The sequence below is a fragment of the Trachemys scripta genome, chromosome 1, assembly GCF_013100865.1.
Source record: "Trachemys scripta elegans isolate TJP31775 chromosome 1, CAS_Tse_1.0, whole genome shotgun sequence".
Classification (NCBI taxonomy): domain Eukaryota; kingdom Metazoa; phylum Chordata; order Testudines; family Emydidae; genus Trachemys; species Trachemys scripta.
The window spans coordinates 230534737-230555798 of record NC_048298.1 but is presented as its reverse complement, the minus strand read 5'-3'; the positions used below and the strand labels follow the sequence as shown (position 1 = coordinate 230555798).

Genomic DNA, 21062 nt, shown 5'->3' with positions numbered 1-21062 from the left:
AAAGCATGCACTGCCATGCCCAGGCTTTTCTAGGAGGTTTATTTCTTTTAACAAAGGTTATCAAACAAACAGAAAATAGTTTTAACCCCATTCTTGGCCCCAGGCTTCAGGGTCACCCTTCCCAGGGGTCTCTGGCACTCTACTCCTGGCAGCTTCCCAGTCTCAAGCAGCTCTGCTCTCTTCCTGGAGCAACAGCCCCTGGCCCCTTGCTCCAGGGACGCACCTCAGGAGTTAACTCCACTTCAGTGTGGGTCTCCCCTCCCCAGGGAACAACCTGTCTCAGTCCTTCCTTTCCAGGTTCCCACTAGCAACCTCTATAGGCCCAGGTGTAGCCCAGCCCTCTTTAATTAGTGGATTGGTCTTACCTGCTCTGATCCAGGGGCTCTGGGCTTAGCCTGTGGCAGGCTCGAACCCTTCATGCCAGCTTGACTTGGGTTCGTCCCCTATACCCCCAAAGAGTCCTAGGCCCATAGGTCTGAGCCCGAGTCTGAGAGATTTGTGTGTAGATGGAAGTGGGGTTTCGGCTCAAGCCTAAGTTTGTGTCTGTGCTTACGTTGCAGTGTAGACATACTGTTAGAGCCCTGTTGTAATGTTATTGAGGGGCAAAACTCCCACTGACTTTCCCTAGGGGAAACTTCTGTTGTTAATACCCAGATGACTAGGTGCTGGGGATCTCTGTTAGGCAGAAGGAAAGGAATCTGCCTCAGGCTATCGAACAGCAGTGTATCTGCTCTTTGTCCAGTCCTTCATCTACAGAACTAGTATTGCCTTGGCACTGTTTGTGCTCATTCTAAATGGTGTGAATGGCCAATGGAACCAGCAGCAGTCCTGCCTCATCCTATAGGGCACACAGCCATGCACAAACTGTACACGCTTCTGAAATAGAGCCTCTCTCTCCTGTGCAATGGAATTGCAGGGGGAGGGTAGGATTTGGGACTTACTGTGACAGATGTACATTTGAAAAGAGTCTCTCTTACTGATGTAGAAATTTACTGCACTGGAAAATGAACAAGCTCGTCCTAACCTATTGTACTGGTATCCTTTGGAGGACACTGGCCCTGCTGCTCCTGAAAGTTTATTGTGTTGTTTTCTTAGTGTGATGCATTTTATTTATTTATATAGCACCTTTGAGCCAAATAAAATAGACAGTCGTGAAAGCTGCCTTCAGCCAAATTACCAAACATTCTGTCTGGTCCAGCAGAGCAGGTAACATGTTATCAGCCATTCTCAGCATTTACAAAAGGTTACTCTACAGACTGTACTTAAGATTGTTATTCATTAGATATGCTGGATGTGAGTTTTGTTTTTGGTGTGCTATTGTTATTTAATATGTAAGTTACAGCAGGGCCTCGAGGCTCCAGTCCAGAATCTATTAATCGGGACATACAGGAGCATGAAACACAGACATTGGGAGGGATTTTAAAGCAGAAGACTGCAGCTCTATTAACTTTTTAAGTTTAATGCAGGGGGATTCCTCTTCCCCCCAACCAAAACCAACCAACAACAATAAAAAAAGCCCCATGGCTTTACATTTACCTGGGTCCAGTGCAAAATGTAATGGCCTCTATACCAGACAATCAATATTCAAGTTTGGCCCCCTTCAGCCTAACCCCTAGCACCTCTCAATCCTCCCACCCTCTCCCAATGAGGGGAGATTAGTATCCATATGAAGGGTACCTCAGTCTGTGAAAACTTAAGGGCTTCCTTGCTTTCTTCAGGCTAATAGGATCTACCAGCCATCTCCCAGGCCTCATGTTTATCTCTGAGAGTTGGCCTTTTTTGAGCCTTTCACCCGCACTGGATACCGGCTGCAAGTTGCAATGAAATTACAAACTCAAATGCAACTCTTAAGTCATTCCCTTGCTCCTTATTAAGCTAAAATCAGGCCTCCAAATTGCTGCAAGGAAGGCCAAAAAAATCCCACAAAAAAACCCAAACCAAAAATTGGACACCTTGTCAAACCTGACCCAAGGGACAAGTTTCAGAGTAACAGCCGTGTTAGTCTGTATCCGCAAAAAGAAGAACAGGAGTACTTGTGGCACCTTAGAGACTAACAAATTTATTAGAGCATAAGCTTTCGTGGACTACAGCCCACTTCTTCGGATGCATATAGAATGGAACATATAATGAGGAGATATAGCCATTACAAACGTTGACTCTATCTCCCCTTGTAAGTACTCTCACACTTCTTATCACACTGTCTGTACTCGGCTAGCTTGATTATCACTTCAAAAGTTTTTTTTTCTCTTAATTAATTGGCCTCTCAGAGTTGGTAAGACAACTCCCACCTGTTTATGCTCTCTGTATGTGTGTATATATATCTCCTCATTATATGTTCCATTCTATATGCATCCGAAGAAGTGGGCTGTAGTCCACGAAAGCTTATGCTCTAATAAATTTGTTAGTCTCTAAGGTGCCACAAGTACTCCTGTTCTTCTTTTTGACCCAAGGGAAAAATTCCTTCCTAATCATTTATAGGGCAGAGCACTAGCCATAGCAGGATGGCTGTTGCATGCTCTGAGGGCTTCACAAACAATAAAAGGAAGGATGCAAGACACATAATCAATTCGCCGTTCTGCTCCACAGCCCAGACAATAGCAACAGGGAGATGCGGAGAAATCACTTCTCCCCCACACATACCCCTCGCTTCCCGCTCACTTGTGTTTGGTGCAAGGGGTGTGGGGAAGAGGAAACCCCAGAGCAGCCACGTCTGCCCCTCCATTCTCTTTCCTCTTAGGATCACAATCAAACATCCCCTCACTGAGACAGGGGTGGGACGTTGTGCGTTTTTTGGTGCAGGGACCACATCTTTTTATGTTAATGAACAGTTCTTAGCACAATCCAAGAGGAAAAGAGACATATATAAGATGGGAGAGAGGTATAGTCAACTATGAAGACTTTCTACATATATATAAAGAAGATGGGTCTGTGATTTGTGCAATGGACTGGGACACAGGAATAGAGCTGGCCAAATAATGGGTTTTTCAGTTCTCTAGCAACTCAAAAATATCAGGGATGGGAGGGAAATTGTTTTAGCTCAAACAGAAACAAAAATTTTGGTGAATTGAACAATAAAAAAAATCTATTTTGAGACACATGATTTTTTATTTTGACCATTTTAAAACAATTTTTATTAATTTTATTTAAAAAAACAAAAGAATTTTTGAAACAAAAAGTCATCTTGAACCAAAAAATTAAAACATTTCATTTTGAAAATGTAAAATGAAACTTTCTGATTTTTTTTTTTTTTTTTTTTTTTGTGAGGGGGCGTTCTTTAGGCCAAACAATTCAGTGAAATCATCACAAATTCACGAAGTCTTTTGGTCAATCTAAATCTATCTTTTCCAGTGAAAAAAAGTGTTAGGCAAAATATTTCACCCAGCTCTAGTCCTGCGCAAAGTAGGAAAAGCTAGGATTTCACCAGGGGAAGAGGTGTTTAAGAAAAGTCAAGTTAAAATTTATTTTTATACTTTGTATCCCTACAGTCTGGTTGGTGCAGGCACTCAGCACATATTTCTGGGGTTAATTCACTTCTCATTTTAGCTTTGTGGTTCAACAAAATCAACAAATCTTTTATAAGAAATCTCTTGTTATCTTAAGTCAGGTCATTTCTACTTTTTATTTCCCACTTGTTATAGTTCCAGGAAACCATTTGAGTTTTGCAAAGATTTCCACTGAGATTCACCATTGATAGGATCTGGAAAGCTTCTCCTGATTTCCCAATAACATACCGTAGGGGTTAGTTTGTGCTGGTTGGTGCTTGGTGGAAGTGTCACCTCGCGCATTTGAAAGGCCACCATCCATTTGTCTCCTGCACTGATGCACACTAGGTTGTAAGACCCCAGAGGTCCAGTTTGGTGAAAATTCTGATTTAGGGCCTGACAGTCTATGCAAAGGCATAGCATCTCATCCTTTTTCTTAACAAAAAGGACCGGATCCCCTGCTGGGGAGATGAAGCGCCGGATGAAGTCCTTGGCCAGATTTTCCTGGATATATACATAAAGGGCTGCCAGTTCTGGCTCAGACATTGCATAGATCTATCCATAAGGAACCTTTGTCCCAGGTTTCAGGTCTAGGGACAGTCATAGTCCCAGTGCAGAGGTAGCATGCCTGCATTCTTCTTTTCAAAAACATCTGCATAATCTCAATACTTTTCCAGGAGACTGGGACTCAGGCTTGGGAGTGACTCCTTCTGGCTAACCCCAGCTAGCTGGAGATCCCTCACAGGTGCTGTTGGTTCCAATCAGCTGCAGGAGCCCAGGACCAGACGGTTGGGGCCAGCTGCACAATATTCTTCAGCAATATTCAGAGAGGAAGTTGATCCACTTTTCCTGCCAGGGTCATGCTGCCCCAGCCAGGAGATACAAAGAATTAGGGGGAAGTTTGGAGAACTGATCTCATGGAAAGTGGATCACATTGAACTGTAGCACTTCCTGATGACCCTGGTGTATGGCCTCCAGATGTACTGTTTCCTGCATCCCTGGCCCTGAGGACATCTTTCTATGAGAACTGATGTAGGCTTTAAACAGAGGGTGATTTGTAGCGCTTTAGCAGCGTTAGCATCTATAATGTTATTGGTAGCCTTGGAATCAATCAGAGCCCACGGAAGGGAAATCGGCTTGGTCCCATCCATGGCACATAGCTTTATGCATATTTGAAAGTGTGGGGAGGACCTATGTGTCCTGGATCAGGTTTCTCTTGAAGGCTGAGGGGTGGTTCCAGAGCATAATGCCCTGGTGGTGCCCAGGCTGGCCCCCCACATCTGTCTTAGGCTTGCTCGACCCACAAGGAATCAGGAAACGAGGTTTGCAAGAGGTGAGGGCATGCCCTGATGCTCCACAATAAAAGCATAAGTTATTGTGATCTAGGGGTCAAGCCCTAGATCAACCTGTGGCCCAGATCAACATGCATCGGTTCATGGTTGGGCCCTGGGGTTTTCAGTGTAAGCTGTGGGCAGAGCGGTGGCAGGATGCCCCTCCTCTCCTCCTTTCACTCACGCAGCCTGTTGTCGATGCAGAGGGAGAGGTCAATGAAAGTATCCAAGCCAGTCAGGGTCTCAACATGGGCTAGCTCGTCCTTTATTTCCTCACTAAGTCAACACCGAAAATGATGCAGTTGCGCCGCCTCATTCCACTCAGTGTCAGCTGCAAACCAGGCAGCATACAAGGCAGCTGGCCCTTGCCCCTGCTGGAGCCTTCGTAGTGCAACTTCCGCTAAGTGAGCACGATGCAGATCATCAAAAACTGTGGAAAATGCTAGCAGGAAGGCGTTCCAGTCCATTAGCACCAGGCAGTCCTGCTCCATCAGGGGGGAGGCCCAATCCAGAGTTTCTCCAGCTCTCAAACTGATCACCAATCCCACCTTGGCCTGATTGGTGGGTTATATTCGAGGGTGGAAAAGGAGATGGCATTGGTTCAGAAACCCCCTGAATTTCTGGCAGTTCCCATCAAAACGTTCGGATAGTGGTACTGCGGGGCTCAGTTCAGAGGTCAATGGCCAAACCTGAGCCTGGTGCATTCTCTCCCTGCTAGGATCAGGCTCTAGGCTCAGGTTGGGCCATTGGATTCTGAATAAGGTCCTGCAGTACCACTAATCAAATGTTTTAATGGGAACTGCCAGAAGTTCAGGGGGTTCCTGAACCAATGCCCTCTGTTTTTCCTGCTCCGCCCTCAAATGTAGCCTCCAACCAGGCCAAGATGGGATTGGTGATCAGTTTTCTAGCTGGAAACAGGAGCAAGAAATCAGGGTAAAAGTCAGGTAAGGTTGCTGTGACCGGAGGCCCAGGGGAGCCAATTGAGGTCACTCAATTAGGGTGAACTGCAAAGAATGGGGCAGACAATCCCCAAAGCTGGTGAATATTCCAATACTTAGATTTACCAAGTCAACACAAAACAGCTTCTATAATATCTCACTGGCTACCCAGAAGCCAACAACACAGTTCCCTTAAAGCAACCCAGCCTCGGGCCTCCACCCAGACACACAAGTCAAATATGATGAGGATTACTGAAAATCTTATTCATCATATAAAAAAGTTCTGCCAATCCCAAAGGATCGGACACATTACCTTCCAGGTTAATGAATATTTCAGATCTTACCCAAATAAATGCTTACAGACAATTCTTATTAACTAAACTAAAATTTATTAAAAAACAAAAGAGAGAGAGTATTGGTTAAAGGTTCAGTTTACATACAGACATGAGTAGAGTTCTTGAGATTCAGATTCATAGCAGAGATGGTGAGTTTTATAGTTGCAAAGAGTTCTTTCAGAATTAGTTCATAGGTTATAGTCCAATATTTATATTCAGGGAGATCCAGTCAAGACTGGAGATCTCAATCTTGGGCTTAAGCTTCCCCTGCATGAAGCATCAAGCAGATCTGAGATTAAAAGGATTAGGACCCAAGCATCTTTATACAGTTTCAGGCCTTCTTGTGACAGCTCGGAGTCCTTCGGTGAACAATAGGCAATTATGTGGACTTTTAAAGTAGATCTACTTCCTAAGCATTGCAGGTAATTATTTACACAGATTAACATAAAGCAATTGCCTGTTTTTCCACCATTCACAGATGATTTGCTATACATTTCAAAGAGAGATGAATACACTGATCTTACTATGTTTACAGTTCGTCTAAATGTTAATATGTCCTTTTGATCTCTGAATCAATAGCTATAGTGACAGACAGGAACTGTCTGTTTATGTGGCTAACATTCTACAAGATATAAGTACACACATACAATTAGTATCATTTCCAATTCTCTAAAAATACAGGTTTCCTTTTCAATGTTTTAGCCTCTCTAGCATGGAATGGTGCTAATTACCATTCACATACTTTCTAACATGTATCTAATGGTTGACTTTGGGTCATTTATCTTGCAGGATGCTTAACCCTTTCTGGTCATGCATCACAGTTGCCAATTTTGTGTATTCCATCACATGTCATAATCTTTAATTCCTGGAGACTCCAAGACAATCCTGGAGGGATGGCAACCCTAAAGTCAGGCTGGAGTCAGAGGCAGGAGATCAAAGGTAGTATCAGGCCGGAGTCAGGAGGCAAGAGTCAGGGTCAGAGTCAGGCTGGGATTGGAGATCAAGAGACGAGGCAAAGTCTGGAGTCACAACAGGTCAAAGTCGGTGTGATTCCCCAGACAACTTCTTGGGCCAACCCCTAGGGTTAAATAGGGTGCTTGATCACTCAGAGGGCTGCAGGATACTGTCCCTCTTGGATGGTATTTCCTGCCAAACCTGCTCTCCACAGTGCTCCCTGGCTAGAGCTCTGCATGGCTTCCTAGTGGCATTGTGAAAATAGCAGCCAGGCCAGTTTTTTGGCAGACCCAGGCGCTAGTCCACAGACCTTTTCACCCACAGGCACTGTTCTAGGCTCAGGACCTTATTGTGCTAGGCACGGTACACACCTCTACTAGAAAGGACAATCTCTGCTCCAAATTGCTTATAATCTAAGGGAATTCAATTCCTGCCTCTCACAGATTTAATAGATGGCAAATTGCTTAATCTGTCTATGCCTCATTTCCCCATCTGTAAAATAATCATCCTTCCTTCTTGTCTATCTAGAATGTAAGCTCTTCAGGGCAAGGACTGTACCTTACTGTGTATTTGTACAGTGCCTAGCACAATGGCACCTCAGTCTCAGCTGGGACCCACAAATGCTACTATAATACAAATCATAATTATAAAAATTATTATTTTACTTAGGTAAAGTTAGTGACAAATATCCCCATCTTCCTCCTCCTACCCCACGTCATTAATTGGCTGATAAGTTTCTCTGCAAAGGTATACCTTGAGGAGAAGGTAGTGGCCTCACGGATCAGGTCAGAGGCTGTTCTGTGTGTAATGGGAAGCACAGAAGAAGGGGCAGAGATGTTTGGTGGTCAGATATTTCTAAGGAGATGTCTACACTGTGATAAAAACCCGCAGCCCTGAGTCTCGGAGCCCCATTCAGCTAACTTGGGCTCATGGGGCTCAAATTGCAGGGCTAAAAATTGCAGTGTAGACATTCAGGCTAGGGCTGGAGCCCAGACTCTGAGACCCTCCCCCCTTGCAACTTCTCCTTTGGGCTTCTGAACTGTCTACTTAGCCTATCTAGCTAGGTTTTTATATCATACCGATCATGGTGATACCTGAGTGCCTGAGCACCTGTTTTCTTCCACTGTTCCTGGCCTAGATCGAATGCTAGTACAAGATTCCTCATTGTTATCATTCTGGAAACAGCCATATTTCCCCTTGAATGCCTATGAGCTCTGTCATTTGAAAGGATTATAAATATGGTGCTCCTTACCAGCTGCTCACAGAGAGTAGCCCTCCTCACATTTATACTAAGCTGTTGAATTTTTTCATTTGTCTTTATGTGATCTTCTTTCTCTTACCTGATTTTTTTTAAGTCTTTCCAGAGTAGGAGTGCAATGGTGCAGTCAACCTAAAAGGCTCAGAGCTTTGCTGGTGCCACCTCAGAAATGGCTGGGGATGGGCTAGGAGGGGTAGGACTAGGCCAGCCTGTACTGATGGATTCCATTTAGCCCTGATTAGATCTTTAAAATGCCCTCCTTGCCCTCTCCAGCACAACCACCCTTGAGTGCCTGGGTTGCAAAGTACACAATCCTCGGGTGAATCTGGCCCTGCATTTAGAATTATGATTTAAGTTGCTTTTATTACATGCAATTGTTTTACATTATGGAAGCACTAGTGTGGTTTTTATAATATTTCAGTAATGCTATCTCTGAAGAACATTAAAATATGCACTTGGCTACAGTTTTGATGGTTCATTGAACTTTTACTACCTTTTTTAATGTATCCTCATAAAGCATCATACACAGCGAGAAATAATGTACAAATGGTAAATTATGCAAATAAAACTGAAAACTACACAATATATCAAAAGAGATGAAAAATGTTTGTTTGAATGCAGTTATAATTAAAATTGTGTATTGGGCTCTAAGCTATGTAGTACCTGGTAAATCCAATGATGTTGACTTCCAAAGAGATTGTTTTTGTAAATACTGCTAGATTATTTTGTGAAGTAATGCTTTTATTGATTTGTTTTGTATGATTAATTTCTGACTGCATGAATTTACATTTCTTTTGCTAAATTATCTGCTCAACTAAATATAATTCACGGAAGATGGCAGATGACCGAGATGGTAAAGGGAGGTTCTCAGACTCACTGTAATCTGGCACATATATACAGTACATAGAGAAACACACACACAAACCTGCATTTCACCTGGGTAGTAACACCATTCGTAGGATGTCAGCAGTCTGGAAACTCTAAAAGGCTGCTATTGGAAGGAGAGTGATTATAATGCTTAAAGCCATGCTACCTCATGCTGTGATCATGTGCAACATAACAAGTAATGGACATGCTGTATTTCCTGCTGGTTTTTGACAAGTTCCTAAAGAAAGTGGTGGTAATACAAGTGAAAGGACTTGTGGACAGTAGCGAATTGTTTGATAAATTTAATCCAGGAGTCAGCCACAGACATGGTCCTGAGATTGCCCTTGAAAATCATGAATGAGCTGCATACCACTATGGAAAAAGAAGCCTATCCTTGTTGTACTATCAGAACTCTCAGTGAGGTTTTTTATTTTGTAAATGACTAGATTCTATGGCACTGCCTAGGTGACTAGCTAGATGTGACTGAGAATGTGTTGAACTGGTTCCAGCTGCATTTGATGGAGCTACCCAGTCAGTATAGTTGGGTAAATTCTCATCAAGAGGAGTTGGTTTCATATAATGGCACATTATTCCAGCTCATCCCAATGAGAATTCACCCAGGTTCCTGAGTTGGCACTGATGCTTGGCAGTCTTTCTATTAGCTTTTAAAGAGCAATGTGAGGGATATAGTCTGTGTTGTAACTCATCTCTGCTTTGCTGAAGAAGTCTATAGCCATATCAATATTGAGATATTCAGAAACAAAAAAGTTTGATATACAGGTAAGGTTGTAAATAGATTGTCAAAAAGTTAATTGTACACACAAACGGAAGTCACACTTCTGCTGAAAAACAAAGAGCCAATTTTGTTCTTACTTACATTGGTGTAAATCTGGAGTAATACCATTGAAGTCAATGGAGATATACCAGTGTAAGTAAGAAGATAATCAGGCCCAACCCACTGAAAAACAGGAGACCGTGAATTAACTTTACAGAACTGCCATTTCTGTTACTCACCCTCTACCCCAATTTAATAAACAGCCTAATACCTCCTGCCCCTTTAGCCCTAAATAGTTCCCTTCCTTTCCCTGGTCTTTCAGTTTTTCCCATGCTGAATTGCAAGCTCAGTTACAAGCACCTTCTGGCAGATACTTTAGGCTAAGAATCCAAAGTGGGTTTAGGCTCAGACTTCCCTTTTATTTCTCCTCAGCGATCAAAGGATTTCTTACTTCACCTCAGGATGCCTCGCAACAGCAACATCCAAAACAAGCAACAACTCACATATTGCTTAAATAAAAGGAAGTTTATTCCATGTAGGAAAATGAGAGAATCCATGGGAATAAAAAGTCTGAAATTACCACAAATACTGGTATTCCCACAAATCTCACTTGGGAGGCCCAGTCACAGAGGAAGTTTAGGTAAATGGAAAAGATCTTAAAAGATGTACAGATTCAAAATCATTATACCTCGATAGTCTGTAGTACTAGAAAACTTTTAACATACTCTGTTGTGAATTTCACAGGTAATCATGTGCATCATCTCAGAAATGTATAATATATTAAGTGCACAGGATCTGAGATAGACCTGCTGAATAATTAAGTTGTCCATGGATTGTGGACAATGTGTAAGGTGCACAGTGAATGTGACACAGCTGCTAAGTTCTTCAGATCATAATAGTCCATCGTGCTCCTGAGATACTGTATCTGCAAGAAGCCTACAGAACATTCTGAAGATTTCACTTCAGAACATAATAATTTTTAAATGATCTGTAATGCTGGATTTAAAGGGGCAAAGGGCACTTGTGTACAAATTGCAAACCCAGACTAAACAGGAACCTTCAAACCTTCCTTGTTTTGGAGAGAGTCCATAATAAAAAAGCATTAGAAAAATTTTAAAACAGCCAAAACATGATATTATTGGCCTGCATCTTAAAAACAAAACAGCAAATTTACATAGAATCTAATAAGAAATTTCATTTTAAAACTCTCTCACACCATACAAACTTGTAAGCTGATTACAATGTTTGCAGATTTGTGGCATTGGATTTCAAAATTAGAGTTATAACAGAAAGTCAGGCACATTTTTCACTATGGAGAGTTGAGTGCTTCTTCATAGGATGTGCATGTGTTTACAATGTAGACATACACATACATATTTCCTTAAAGATTCTCTTACTGTTAATATCTTGAAGAAATCTAAATGTGGCTGTATTTCTGGATTTATGAATATGGACTTTTCTATTTAAATTAATTGGGGACAATATCACAACTTAGAAAAATATGTTTTAATTCAATCTTGCAATCCCCTACATCTACCTCCAAAGTCACTTTAAACGACATAGGTGAAATCTGTATGAATTAGACCTAGCTATAGCAATTAATATTTAATTATTTTAAACGTTGCTTCAATTGAAACACTGACTCCCAACATTCTAAACTTGAAGAAAGTTCAGATCCAGATGCAAATCTAAATTTTACAGGTTGGGCCTATCTCTATATAGTGCCAGATTCTGATAACCTTACTCCTGTGGGGTAGCACCATGCTCTACAAATAGTCCCATTGACTTCAGAAGAGTTATTCATGGAGTAACCTACAATTCATGGAGTAACCTACAATTACTGTTTGAAAGAGTACTATATTAGAGCACACTAGGCAGGGCCGGCACCAGCTTAACAAGCAGGTGCTTGGAGCGGCCAAGGGAGAGGGGCGGCACCTGCGGCAATTCGGGGGCAGCAGGTCCCTCACTCCCACTAGGAACGAAGGACTTACCGCCGAACTGCCGCCGCCGATCGCAGCTTTTTTTTTTTTTGCTTGTGGCGGCAGAAATGCTGGAGCCGGCCCTGACACTAGGGTACCTTTAGTGTACACCAACAGTGTCTGTACAGACTAATTAATGAGCAACATGTTAGTGTGCTTTAGAAATTGCACCCCCATAATGTGTATTTCCCACAGAGTAGACAAGCCCTTTGGCTCAGTGCATCGTGGCAGAACCTGCAAAGGTGGAGATTATTACTTAAATAATGCATGTCTCATGTTAATACTTTCATTGCTAATCATAACTGCAGAATAACTTGGTAATCATAGCTCTGGAGCAGTGTCTATGCTGTTACAAGCTAGCGAGCAATTTACAAGTTTTACAGTTAACTTCTATATAAGTAGAGTATAATTACATTGCATTATCTTACTTTGCTTTTGCAGGCTGTCAGGACACTTCAAGCAAACAAATTATAGACGCAATTTATATATGCATGGTGGTGGGAGAAAAGTTTTAATGACATGAGTTTGGGATGATCCTGCAAGTGACAAAGGTGATAAATCCAAACATCTGCCAACACTTGCTATCTATATTTTGTTTCATAGAATCATAGAAATCTAGGGCTGGAAGGGAGCTCAAGAGGTCATCTAGTCCAGTGTTTCTCACCAACCGGTCCATGGACCAGTGCTGGTCCCTGAGATCACCCTGATACAGTTTAGGAAGGTCCCTGGTATCAAAAAGGTTGAGAAACACTGATTGCTAGTCCATCCGCCTGCACTGAGGCAGGATTCAGTATAACTAGACCAGTTCTGACTGGTGTCTGTCTAACCTGCTCTTTAAAATCTCCAACGATGAGGATTCCATACATATTACGATAATCTGGGGGTCTCAATGGGCACAGGAGATATTTTTAGCTGTGATGGATTGGGAGGTATTGGAACTTAAAACTGTCATTAGTCCAGCCCTGCAATCTTGGAAAAGGTACCCTCTCAAATCTGGGGTGAAATTCCACATTGAGGGGGACAAAAAGAAACATTTTGAACTAAGATGTTATTTTTTTCTTTTTCGTTTTGTTGTTGTTATGGAAAAGCAGTAGGCTTTCCTCTGCACAGTTAAGATTGCAAGTAGTTCCCATTATAGAGCATTTTTCCCTACCTATATCTTTGAAAACTACTAGATTTATTCAAAAAGCAAAGGCTCTGCTAAACTTGAAGAAAATTTGTAAAATATTTTTTGTCAGAGGTAATTAAAAATTACCCACATGTCAAATTTTACTTCTGTCTAACCTTACTTAGGCCTTGGCTACACTTGCAAGTTAGAGCGCATTAAATCAGCCCCAGGCACCCTAACTCCTGAGGTGTCCACACTGGCAAGGCACTTAGAGCGCCTGGACTCTGCAGCTGGAGTGCTCCTGGTAATCTACCTCCACGAGAAGCATAGAGCTTCCTGCGCCCTGGCTGAAACGCCGGGATGTCAGTGTGGACAACATGTTGCATTACTGCGCTGTGATTGGCCTCTGGAAACATCCCATAATCCCTTGAAGTCATTTGGCCACTCTGGTCATTGTTTTGAACTCGGCTGCAGGCATACGGATATCCCCTTTCAAAGCTCCATTTCTGACAGCCGGCTGCTTATCTGCTCCGGGACAAAGCAAACCATTACTGTGGAATGCTGCCGCTGCAGAGGCAAGCGTTCTTATGTGTTTGTGTGAAAAAGAGAGGCGGGGTGGGGGCTGATGTCGGGGTTTCCCCCTTCTCCCGCCGCTGTCACACTCTCTGCCCCCCACAATACACTGTCTATCCCCCCACATACACACAACACACTCCCTGTCACACTCCATCCCCCCATATGAAAAGCATACTGAAGCCACTTGCACACTGGGATAGCTACCACAATGCACTGCTCTCTGTGGCATTGCAAGAGCTGCTAATGTGGCTACGCCACTGCGCTTGCGGCCGACAATGTGAACACACTGTAGCGCTTTCCCTGCTGCGGTCTCTGAGGGCTGGTTTAACTCCTGGCACTCTACGTCTCAAATGTAGCCAGGCCCTTAGTCTCCCATTAGTTCAAAGCCAGCTTGCTATTATACCTATTATACCTATAATTAAATCTCCTGGAATATGTATGCAACCAGCTGCATATCAAGGAAACAGGTGAAACAAATTTCTTTCCAAACTGCAACATTTCATTATTAAGTATTAAGCACAGTGATTAATTGGGGGAGAGGACTCAGTGTTGTTTCTGTTGGTTTCCATAGCAGTTATGGATCCAGTACCACTCCTGTTATTGTCAGTGGCAGCTTTATGACTCATCCTAGCCTGACGTAAACACTTTAAATCTATATCTTCACTGAGCTACATCAAATTGAAAAAAGGGGGGGGGGATTTAAACTTGGGAAATTCCTGTGACGCTGGCAGACCAGATGCCAGCTCATGCCAAGGCCCTTGGGCCTCACTGAATGCTGACAAATGCATAGCTGGAACCAGCCTGGCTCACCTGTCTGTTAGTGGTGTTAAAATAGCTTATAGGAATGTGTTTAATGTTTAGACTTTATAAAATGCTTGTAAGATGCTGCATGTATTAATCTTGCTTATAACATCTGTACCCCATGGCATAAGGTTATTTTAAGTGTTTGCATTGTAATCCTCTGTAATTGTGTAAATCATCAAACAAGAAAGGAGCATGAATTAATGTAGACCTGCTGGCTTCCTACAGAAGGTGTTAGGTCCTGCCCACCACAAAGGCCCATTGAGACCAAATGAGCCATTGTGAAACATCAAAGAATAAAGACGGTGATTGCTCCCCACAATGCTCATGAAGTGGAGATGTGCAGATGGACTCATCCCATCAGCTTGAACTCTGAGAGAAAGGAATAAAAATCCCCAACAAGAAGGAACTGTGTCACTGTGTTGCTTGAACTCTGAAGGATGAAGATTCTTAAACATAAGCAAGAGATCCTCAGCGGTTTTGCCTTGGTTAACCCCAGAGGATTTATAGAACTTGCACATTACAGCAGCTTATATTACCTTTTGGAACCTAAGACTGTAACTCATTTGTGTGTGTATGTTTACCTGGTTTAACCTGGTAAATAACTCTTATTTCTTTTCTTAGTTACTAAGTCTTTAATTAGCTTGTAGGCTCGGGGCCTGTGTGGGCAGTGTAAGATTTAGGATGGTCTTAACGGTTCATTTCCTTGCTGTGAAGTGCTTGGGTTATGTAAAGGATGTGATATTTGTTATCAATTAGCAATCTTAAACTATTTTTAAGGAAGGTTTTGAGGGTTGGAATATATATTACACACTTGATAGTGAAGATGGTGATGGAATCTTCTGTTGCCAGTTCGACAGATGAGCAACAGTCACATATTATCGGTCCTGAGATAAGACCAAAGACCAATTCCGGACCTGCAGCTCTGTCCATGGGTGCCACAGGTGAAAACAGTTGCAGATGAATTGTGCACTGCTTTTAGCTTTATGCCTCGCACGTCTCTCCTTCATTGCAGCAATCTGCGAGCTATCAAAGTCTTTCTGTCCAATGTGGCAGAGCTGCCGCCATCAGATCTTCTCATGCTCTAAGAGGTCCCAAGGTGAATATCACAAGATTGGAGGTTGTCCTTAAGAGTGTCTTAGTAGCATTTTTTTATCTGACCCCCAAACAAGTTCCAGTCTGCAGTTCCCCATAGAAAAAGGCCTTTGATATTCTACTCTCAGACATACGGACCACATGACTGCACCATCTCATCTGTGCTTTCCCTATAAAAACTTCAGTGCCTGTGATGTTGCAGCTCTCAAGGACCTCTGTCTTAGGAACCATATCTTGCCATTCAGTTCCCATTATCTGCCAGAGACATCATAGGTGGAATAGGTCCAAGTGTTTTATATGGCAGTGATACGTAGTCCATATATCGCAGCCATAAAGAAGTGGGGTGATGGCCATGGTGCAATAATATTTTTGTTTGCAATCTGACAGCATGTTCATTCCAGGGATGATGTTGAAGTTTTCCAAAGGCATTGCTGGCTGCACCAATGTGTTTCATCATGTCATCAACAATTATTGTGTCTTGTGAAACAACACTGCCTGAGTAACAAAATTTGTCAATTACCTTGAGTGGTGTATCATCAATGGACGCAACTGGAGTAGTGGCAATACTTTGCAGTCGAGACTGGACCATGGCTTCTGTCTTCATTTAGGCTGGTTGTTAAGCCAAAACCTTTTGCTGCACGTACAAAGCAGTCCCTAAGCAACTGAATATCCCTGAAATTGTGAGCCAATAGCACGGTCATCAGTGAACAGTCATTCACAAATGATTGTCTTCATAACTTTTGTCTTCATACACAGGCAATGCAAATTCAAGACACCTCCATCCATATGGTACTGCATACAAATGCCACAATCAATGTCTCTGAATGCATCTATTAGAACAGCTGCAAACATGATGCTGAATAATGTCAGAGCAAAAAAACAGCCTTCTTTTGCTCCATTTGTGACAATGAAAGGAGCTGAGAAGCAGCCTTGGTCAAGGACAAAAACCTGCATTTAATAATGTTAATGAACCTATCAGGGCAACCAAACTAGTCCATAGGCCATCTCTATTCAGAGTCAAAGGCCTTAGTAAGATCAACAAAAATTACATATGGGTCTTGATTCTGCTCACAACATTTCTCCTGAACTTTTCGGAGTGCAAAGATCTTGTCTGAAGTACCATGCCCAGGGCAGAGGGCCCCTTGGCTTTCAGTATCTTCTCTGCAAATTGATCAATTAGCTGGTTTAGCATGGCTCAGGTGAGTACTTTTCCTGCAGTGGCAAGGAGCGAGATGCCACAATGGTTATTGCAAGAGGCTTGATTGCCTTTCCTTTTGTATAGGTGAATGATACATTTTTCAATTCCTGTGGCACAGCCTCCTGTTCCCAAAACTTTAGGTATAGGCCAGTGGGTTTCCTGAGAAGCTTATGGCCCCACATTTGAAGATCTCTGCAGGAATCCCATCTGGACCCGCTGCTGTGCCCTTTTTGCTTGATAGCTCTAAGCAGCACACAACTATGTTAAAAGAACATTATTAAGGTTGCCAAGTCCAGCACTCAAAAGTTAGGAAATGCCAGAATTCAGGTTGCTTTTGCAACCTACTTCATTCCACTTGTGTGTCTGCATTATGATACAATCTTTAGTGACATGATCACATACTATTTTTTCCACACGACCTCTGCCTCATTCAGTAGCCAGGATGGCCAGCGCTCACTTAATGAGCAGCTTTTCAATATTTGTTTTATCCTTATCGTTAAGTGTGTGGACTGATGCCTCATTTACTGCACATTATTCAAACCCTGTTCTGAAGACTGAATTATTAATTTCCTCACGGCTTTCACAAACATTAATTTATTTTCATATCGCCTCTGTGAGATGACAGGGTATTATTATCCCCATTATACAGATAGAAGACTGAGGCACAAAGAGATCTAAAGTATCCACTAATTTAGGATGCCCAATTTGAGATACCTATGATATGATTTTTCAGAGCATGTAGTATTATGTAGCACTTTATAGGTTCAAAGCACTGCTCTCACTGAGTTCACCGGGACCTGTGAGTGCTCAGCACTTCTGAATGTCAGACCCCTGGGTCTCAAGTAAGGCATCCTGAAAATGAGGACCACACAATTAGTGATCATCTGTGAAAATTTTGGTTTAAGTGACTTGCCCAGCATTATACAGGGATTCTGTGGCAGAGGCAGAGATAGAATTCAGTTCTCCAGGCAGCAGTCACCTTACCCACGAGACCATCCTTTCTCTTCCTGCAAGCCCCTGCCTCATTCATGACAACCTTCCAGATTCTGCAACATAATGAAGCAGGGGTCCATATACAAATAGTCTCCTTTACTACACAATCCTTATTCATACCCAGAGCATGTCCAACCTATGCACTAAATGAGGCTGGGATTCTGTGGAAAAAATAGTATGTGATCATGAAAAAAATGTACATCATGCATAAGCCCAAGGGGGCTAAACTAAGGTTGCACAGGCAACCTTAATTCTGGCATTTCTTAAATCTTGAGTGATATATATATATAATGATGCCTGTCTGCAGCTGCTTAGAGATTTGGAACATTAGAAGTAGTCCTGGCAAGTATAGATTAGTGGTCAAATGAGACAGTCAAATATTAAAAATGAATATCCTATATCACATGGTTGCAGAAATTAAGGAAATGTATCACATTTTCAGCACTGCTGCCTGGATATTTCATAAAACATCTTTCATTCTAAACTGAGAAAGAATTTGCTTGTGTCCAAATATGATGTGAAAGTTTTCATCTGACCTCTTTACTTTCTTCCTTATTTATTTATTTTTATTTGCTTGCTCTGGTTAGTACCTGTGTCTGTTTTGAAGATCAAAACTGCACTAATTTGGGAAGCAGTTTATATCAGCCATAAAAACAAATTTTATTAACTTTTTTTCTTTGAATTATTAACTCTGAAAGATGAGAACAGCCATAAATGCTCTTGTCTCCACAGGGAGTAATCTGGAAATACAAAATGCATGTTTCCATTTTAAGTACATTTTCTTTGCAAAAATGTTTGCAAATCAGGTTGAAATAAGGGATAAAGTAACTTGAAAATGTTTTGCACTTCAAAAATAATAAAATATATTCTTATTCTGCCTTCGTAGACCACGCAATGCAGATCACTTTATGCAAGAAGCTAAACGGAAGAAGCATAAAGCAGACGCGATGGTGAGAACATTTTCTTTCCAGTTATGTTGTTCCGTATTATTTTTGTAATGGAACTTCTTCATCAGTGTAACACAGCTAAGGTAATTATAAAATCTATTATCAGGATGGCTGGGCTTGTTAAATTAAGAAGTGTTTATACAATCAAGTGTTCATAGCCCAATAAACTATGACTTAAACAAATAACAATTTACAGGGATCAACTCTTGGATAAATGAAAATTTCCATTTATTCCTTTGCTTTAATGAGTAGCTAAAGTAATAGACCCAGATTTTGAAAGGTATTTAGATGTTGCAGCTCTCAGTGTTGCATCACCTACCTGATTTAGGAACCTAAATCTCATCTTCAAAGGGATTTAGGCACTTAGGAGCCTAAAACCCACTGACTGTCAATAGCATCTAAATACCTTTTGAAAATGCACCTAAATACCTTTTGTAAATGAGATGTAGGTTCCTAAATCAGTTGGGCATTGCAATGCTGAGCTCCACAGCACATAAGTACCTTTTAAAATCTGGGCCGTAGTAACTCTATGAGATTTCCAAAATGTCTTTTTTTTTCTGTTTTCTGTCAAGAACTCAGAAAGGTTCAGGATGCCCAGGCCACGATTTTCAGAACTGGGTGCCTACAGGAGATACCTAAATCCTTATTTAGGTTCTTGGTCATGGTCTTTATTTTTATTCTTGACTTAATGCCAATGTGGCTGATAAGCGAGCTACTGACTGGGTTATTATACTTTTCTAATAGTTATATCTCAGGTTTTTTTTCTCTTTGTCACTAATCCTCCTGCTTCTGTGCTGAATTCTCTGTAGAGGATGCCTTTCCTTTCTTCTATTTTGGACCTTTCTGATTCTGTCCATCTTTCTCCTACAATGGCGCAACCCCTCAATGATTATTATTTGATAGTGTTATTCAATGTTTCACCAGGAGCCTTATTTGTATTCTCATCCCATATTTGTTACTCTTTAACATTTCTTTAAAAAATATAATTGTGGCAACTTCTGTCTCTCTCTTTTAGGGTTTTATATTGCTACCCATCACTTCCACAGAAAAACAATAGCTATAATGAAGGCCCCAGATTACCTAATAGGCTACATCTACATTGTGAGCTGGGGGGTGATTCCCAGATCATGAAGATATACTTTTCCTAGTTCTGATCTGAGCTAGCACACTAAAAACAGTAGGGTAGTATGCTTGGCGGTAGCATGGGGAGTGGTAGCAGTGGCATGTGCTAGTGTAACCCCCACCCCTTCTGGGTGTGGTGTTGTGTCCCATCTAGTGGCACCAAGAATCTTAGAGAGAGAGACAAAATGAGTCTATTCTATACCCTTAGCTAAGCCAGTTGGCTTTTAGCTCATGTGGTAGAGGCTCATGCACTAAGCTCCAGAGGCCCCCGGTTAGATCCTGCCTGCCAGGACTGGGGTCTGTCAGCGTTACACTGGCAGCCCATAGTACATACCCACAAGGTTCAGGCAGGTTTGTATTCAGGGCAGTTAGCATGGTGCCATCATTGCTGCTGCCCATACTACCACAGCTACACTACTATTTTTAGCATGCTAGCTCAGATGAGAGCTAGCACAAGTAAGTCTATGCGAGCTGAGAATCACATCCCTAGCGTATAGTGTAGACGTAGCCATAGTGTTAGGCAGTTGGAATAAGCCTGAATCCAAAGCCTGCTCATCTAAAGCTTATGCAAACTTATTTAAAACCCTTTAGTCTAGAAATTAGGTAGGAAATCTTACAAGAACAGGCTATCTCGTAAACTCTCTGATGTTTCCTTGTGCTGAATGGGTTGGAAGGACCTGAAGGACAGCCTTTCTTGCAATCTTTTGATATATCTCCTTTTGGATCTTGACAGAAACCAGCTAGTGCAAATGTATGCAAAATCTGGTCAAGAAAAGGAACTAAGAATAACTTCACATGTTAAAACCTCAGCGCTTTGATCCAGGTCTAGTTTGTATTTGGGGCAAAAGTTCATCCTCATAATGATTTTCTAGATCTTATTTTCCTTTAGCTCTCTTGCAAGAACTCAGAAAAAATTCCAAACATATGCTCCTTATTTCTCTTAGTTACAGACTAGTCATTACCTTTCTTTGTTTAGCATTGAAAGATTGTATTTACATCCAAGCATGATAAGTGATATGCCTATTGGGTTGTTACATTTTTCTTTGGGTTTTTTTTCTCCTCCTGCTGCTTCTTTTGTTATTTTATCCAAACCAGTTTGCTCAACCTCAGTCATAAATTTCCTTGACATTAGCTTTCTTCATTGTTGTAGTGTTTGCTTCCTCACAGCCATATTTGTAAGTCTTTTAGAATTTGAATGTTGCATCCAAAGAAGTGGGCTGTAGCCCACGAAAGCTTATGCTGTAATAAATTTGTTAGTCTCTAAGGTGCCACAAGTACTCCTGTTCTTTTTGCGGATACAGAC

At 41.8% G+C, this 21062-nt stretch overlaps 1 protein-coding gene across 1 annotated transcript in view; it reads left to right on the top strand.

The window, feature by feature from the left end:
- The window catches only part of AFF3 (AF4/FMR2 family member 3), a 190101-nt gene that overhangs the window by 157516 nt on the left and 11523 nt on the right, over positions 1 to 21062 (top strand). The window contains exon 11 of the mRNA XM_034774253.1: positions 18577 to 18684. Coding sequence (XP_034630144.1) covers positions 18577 to 18684 — 108 coding nt within the window. The remainder of the gene's footprint in view (positions 1 to 18576; positions 18685 to 21062) is intronic.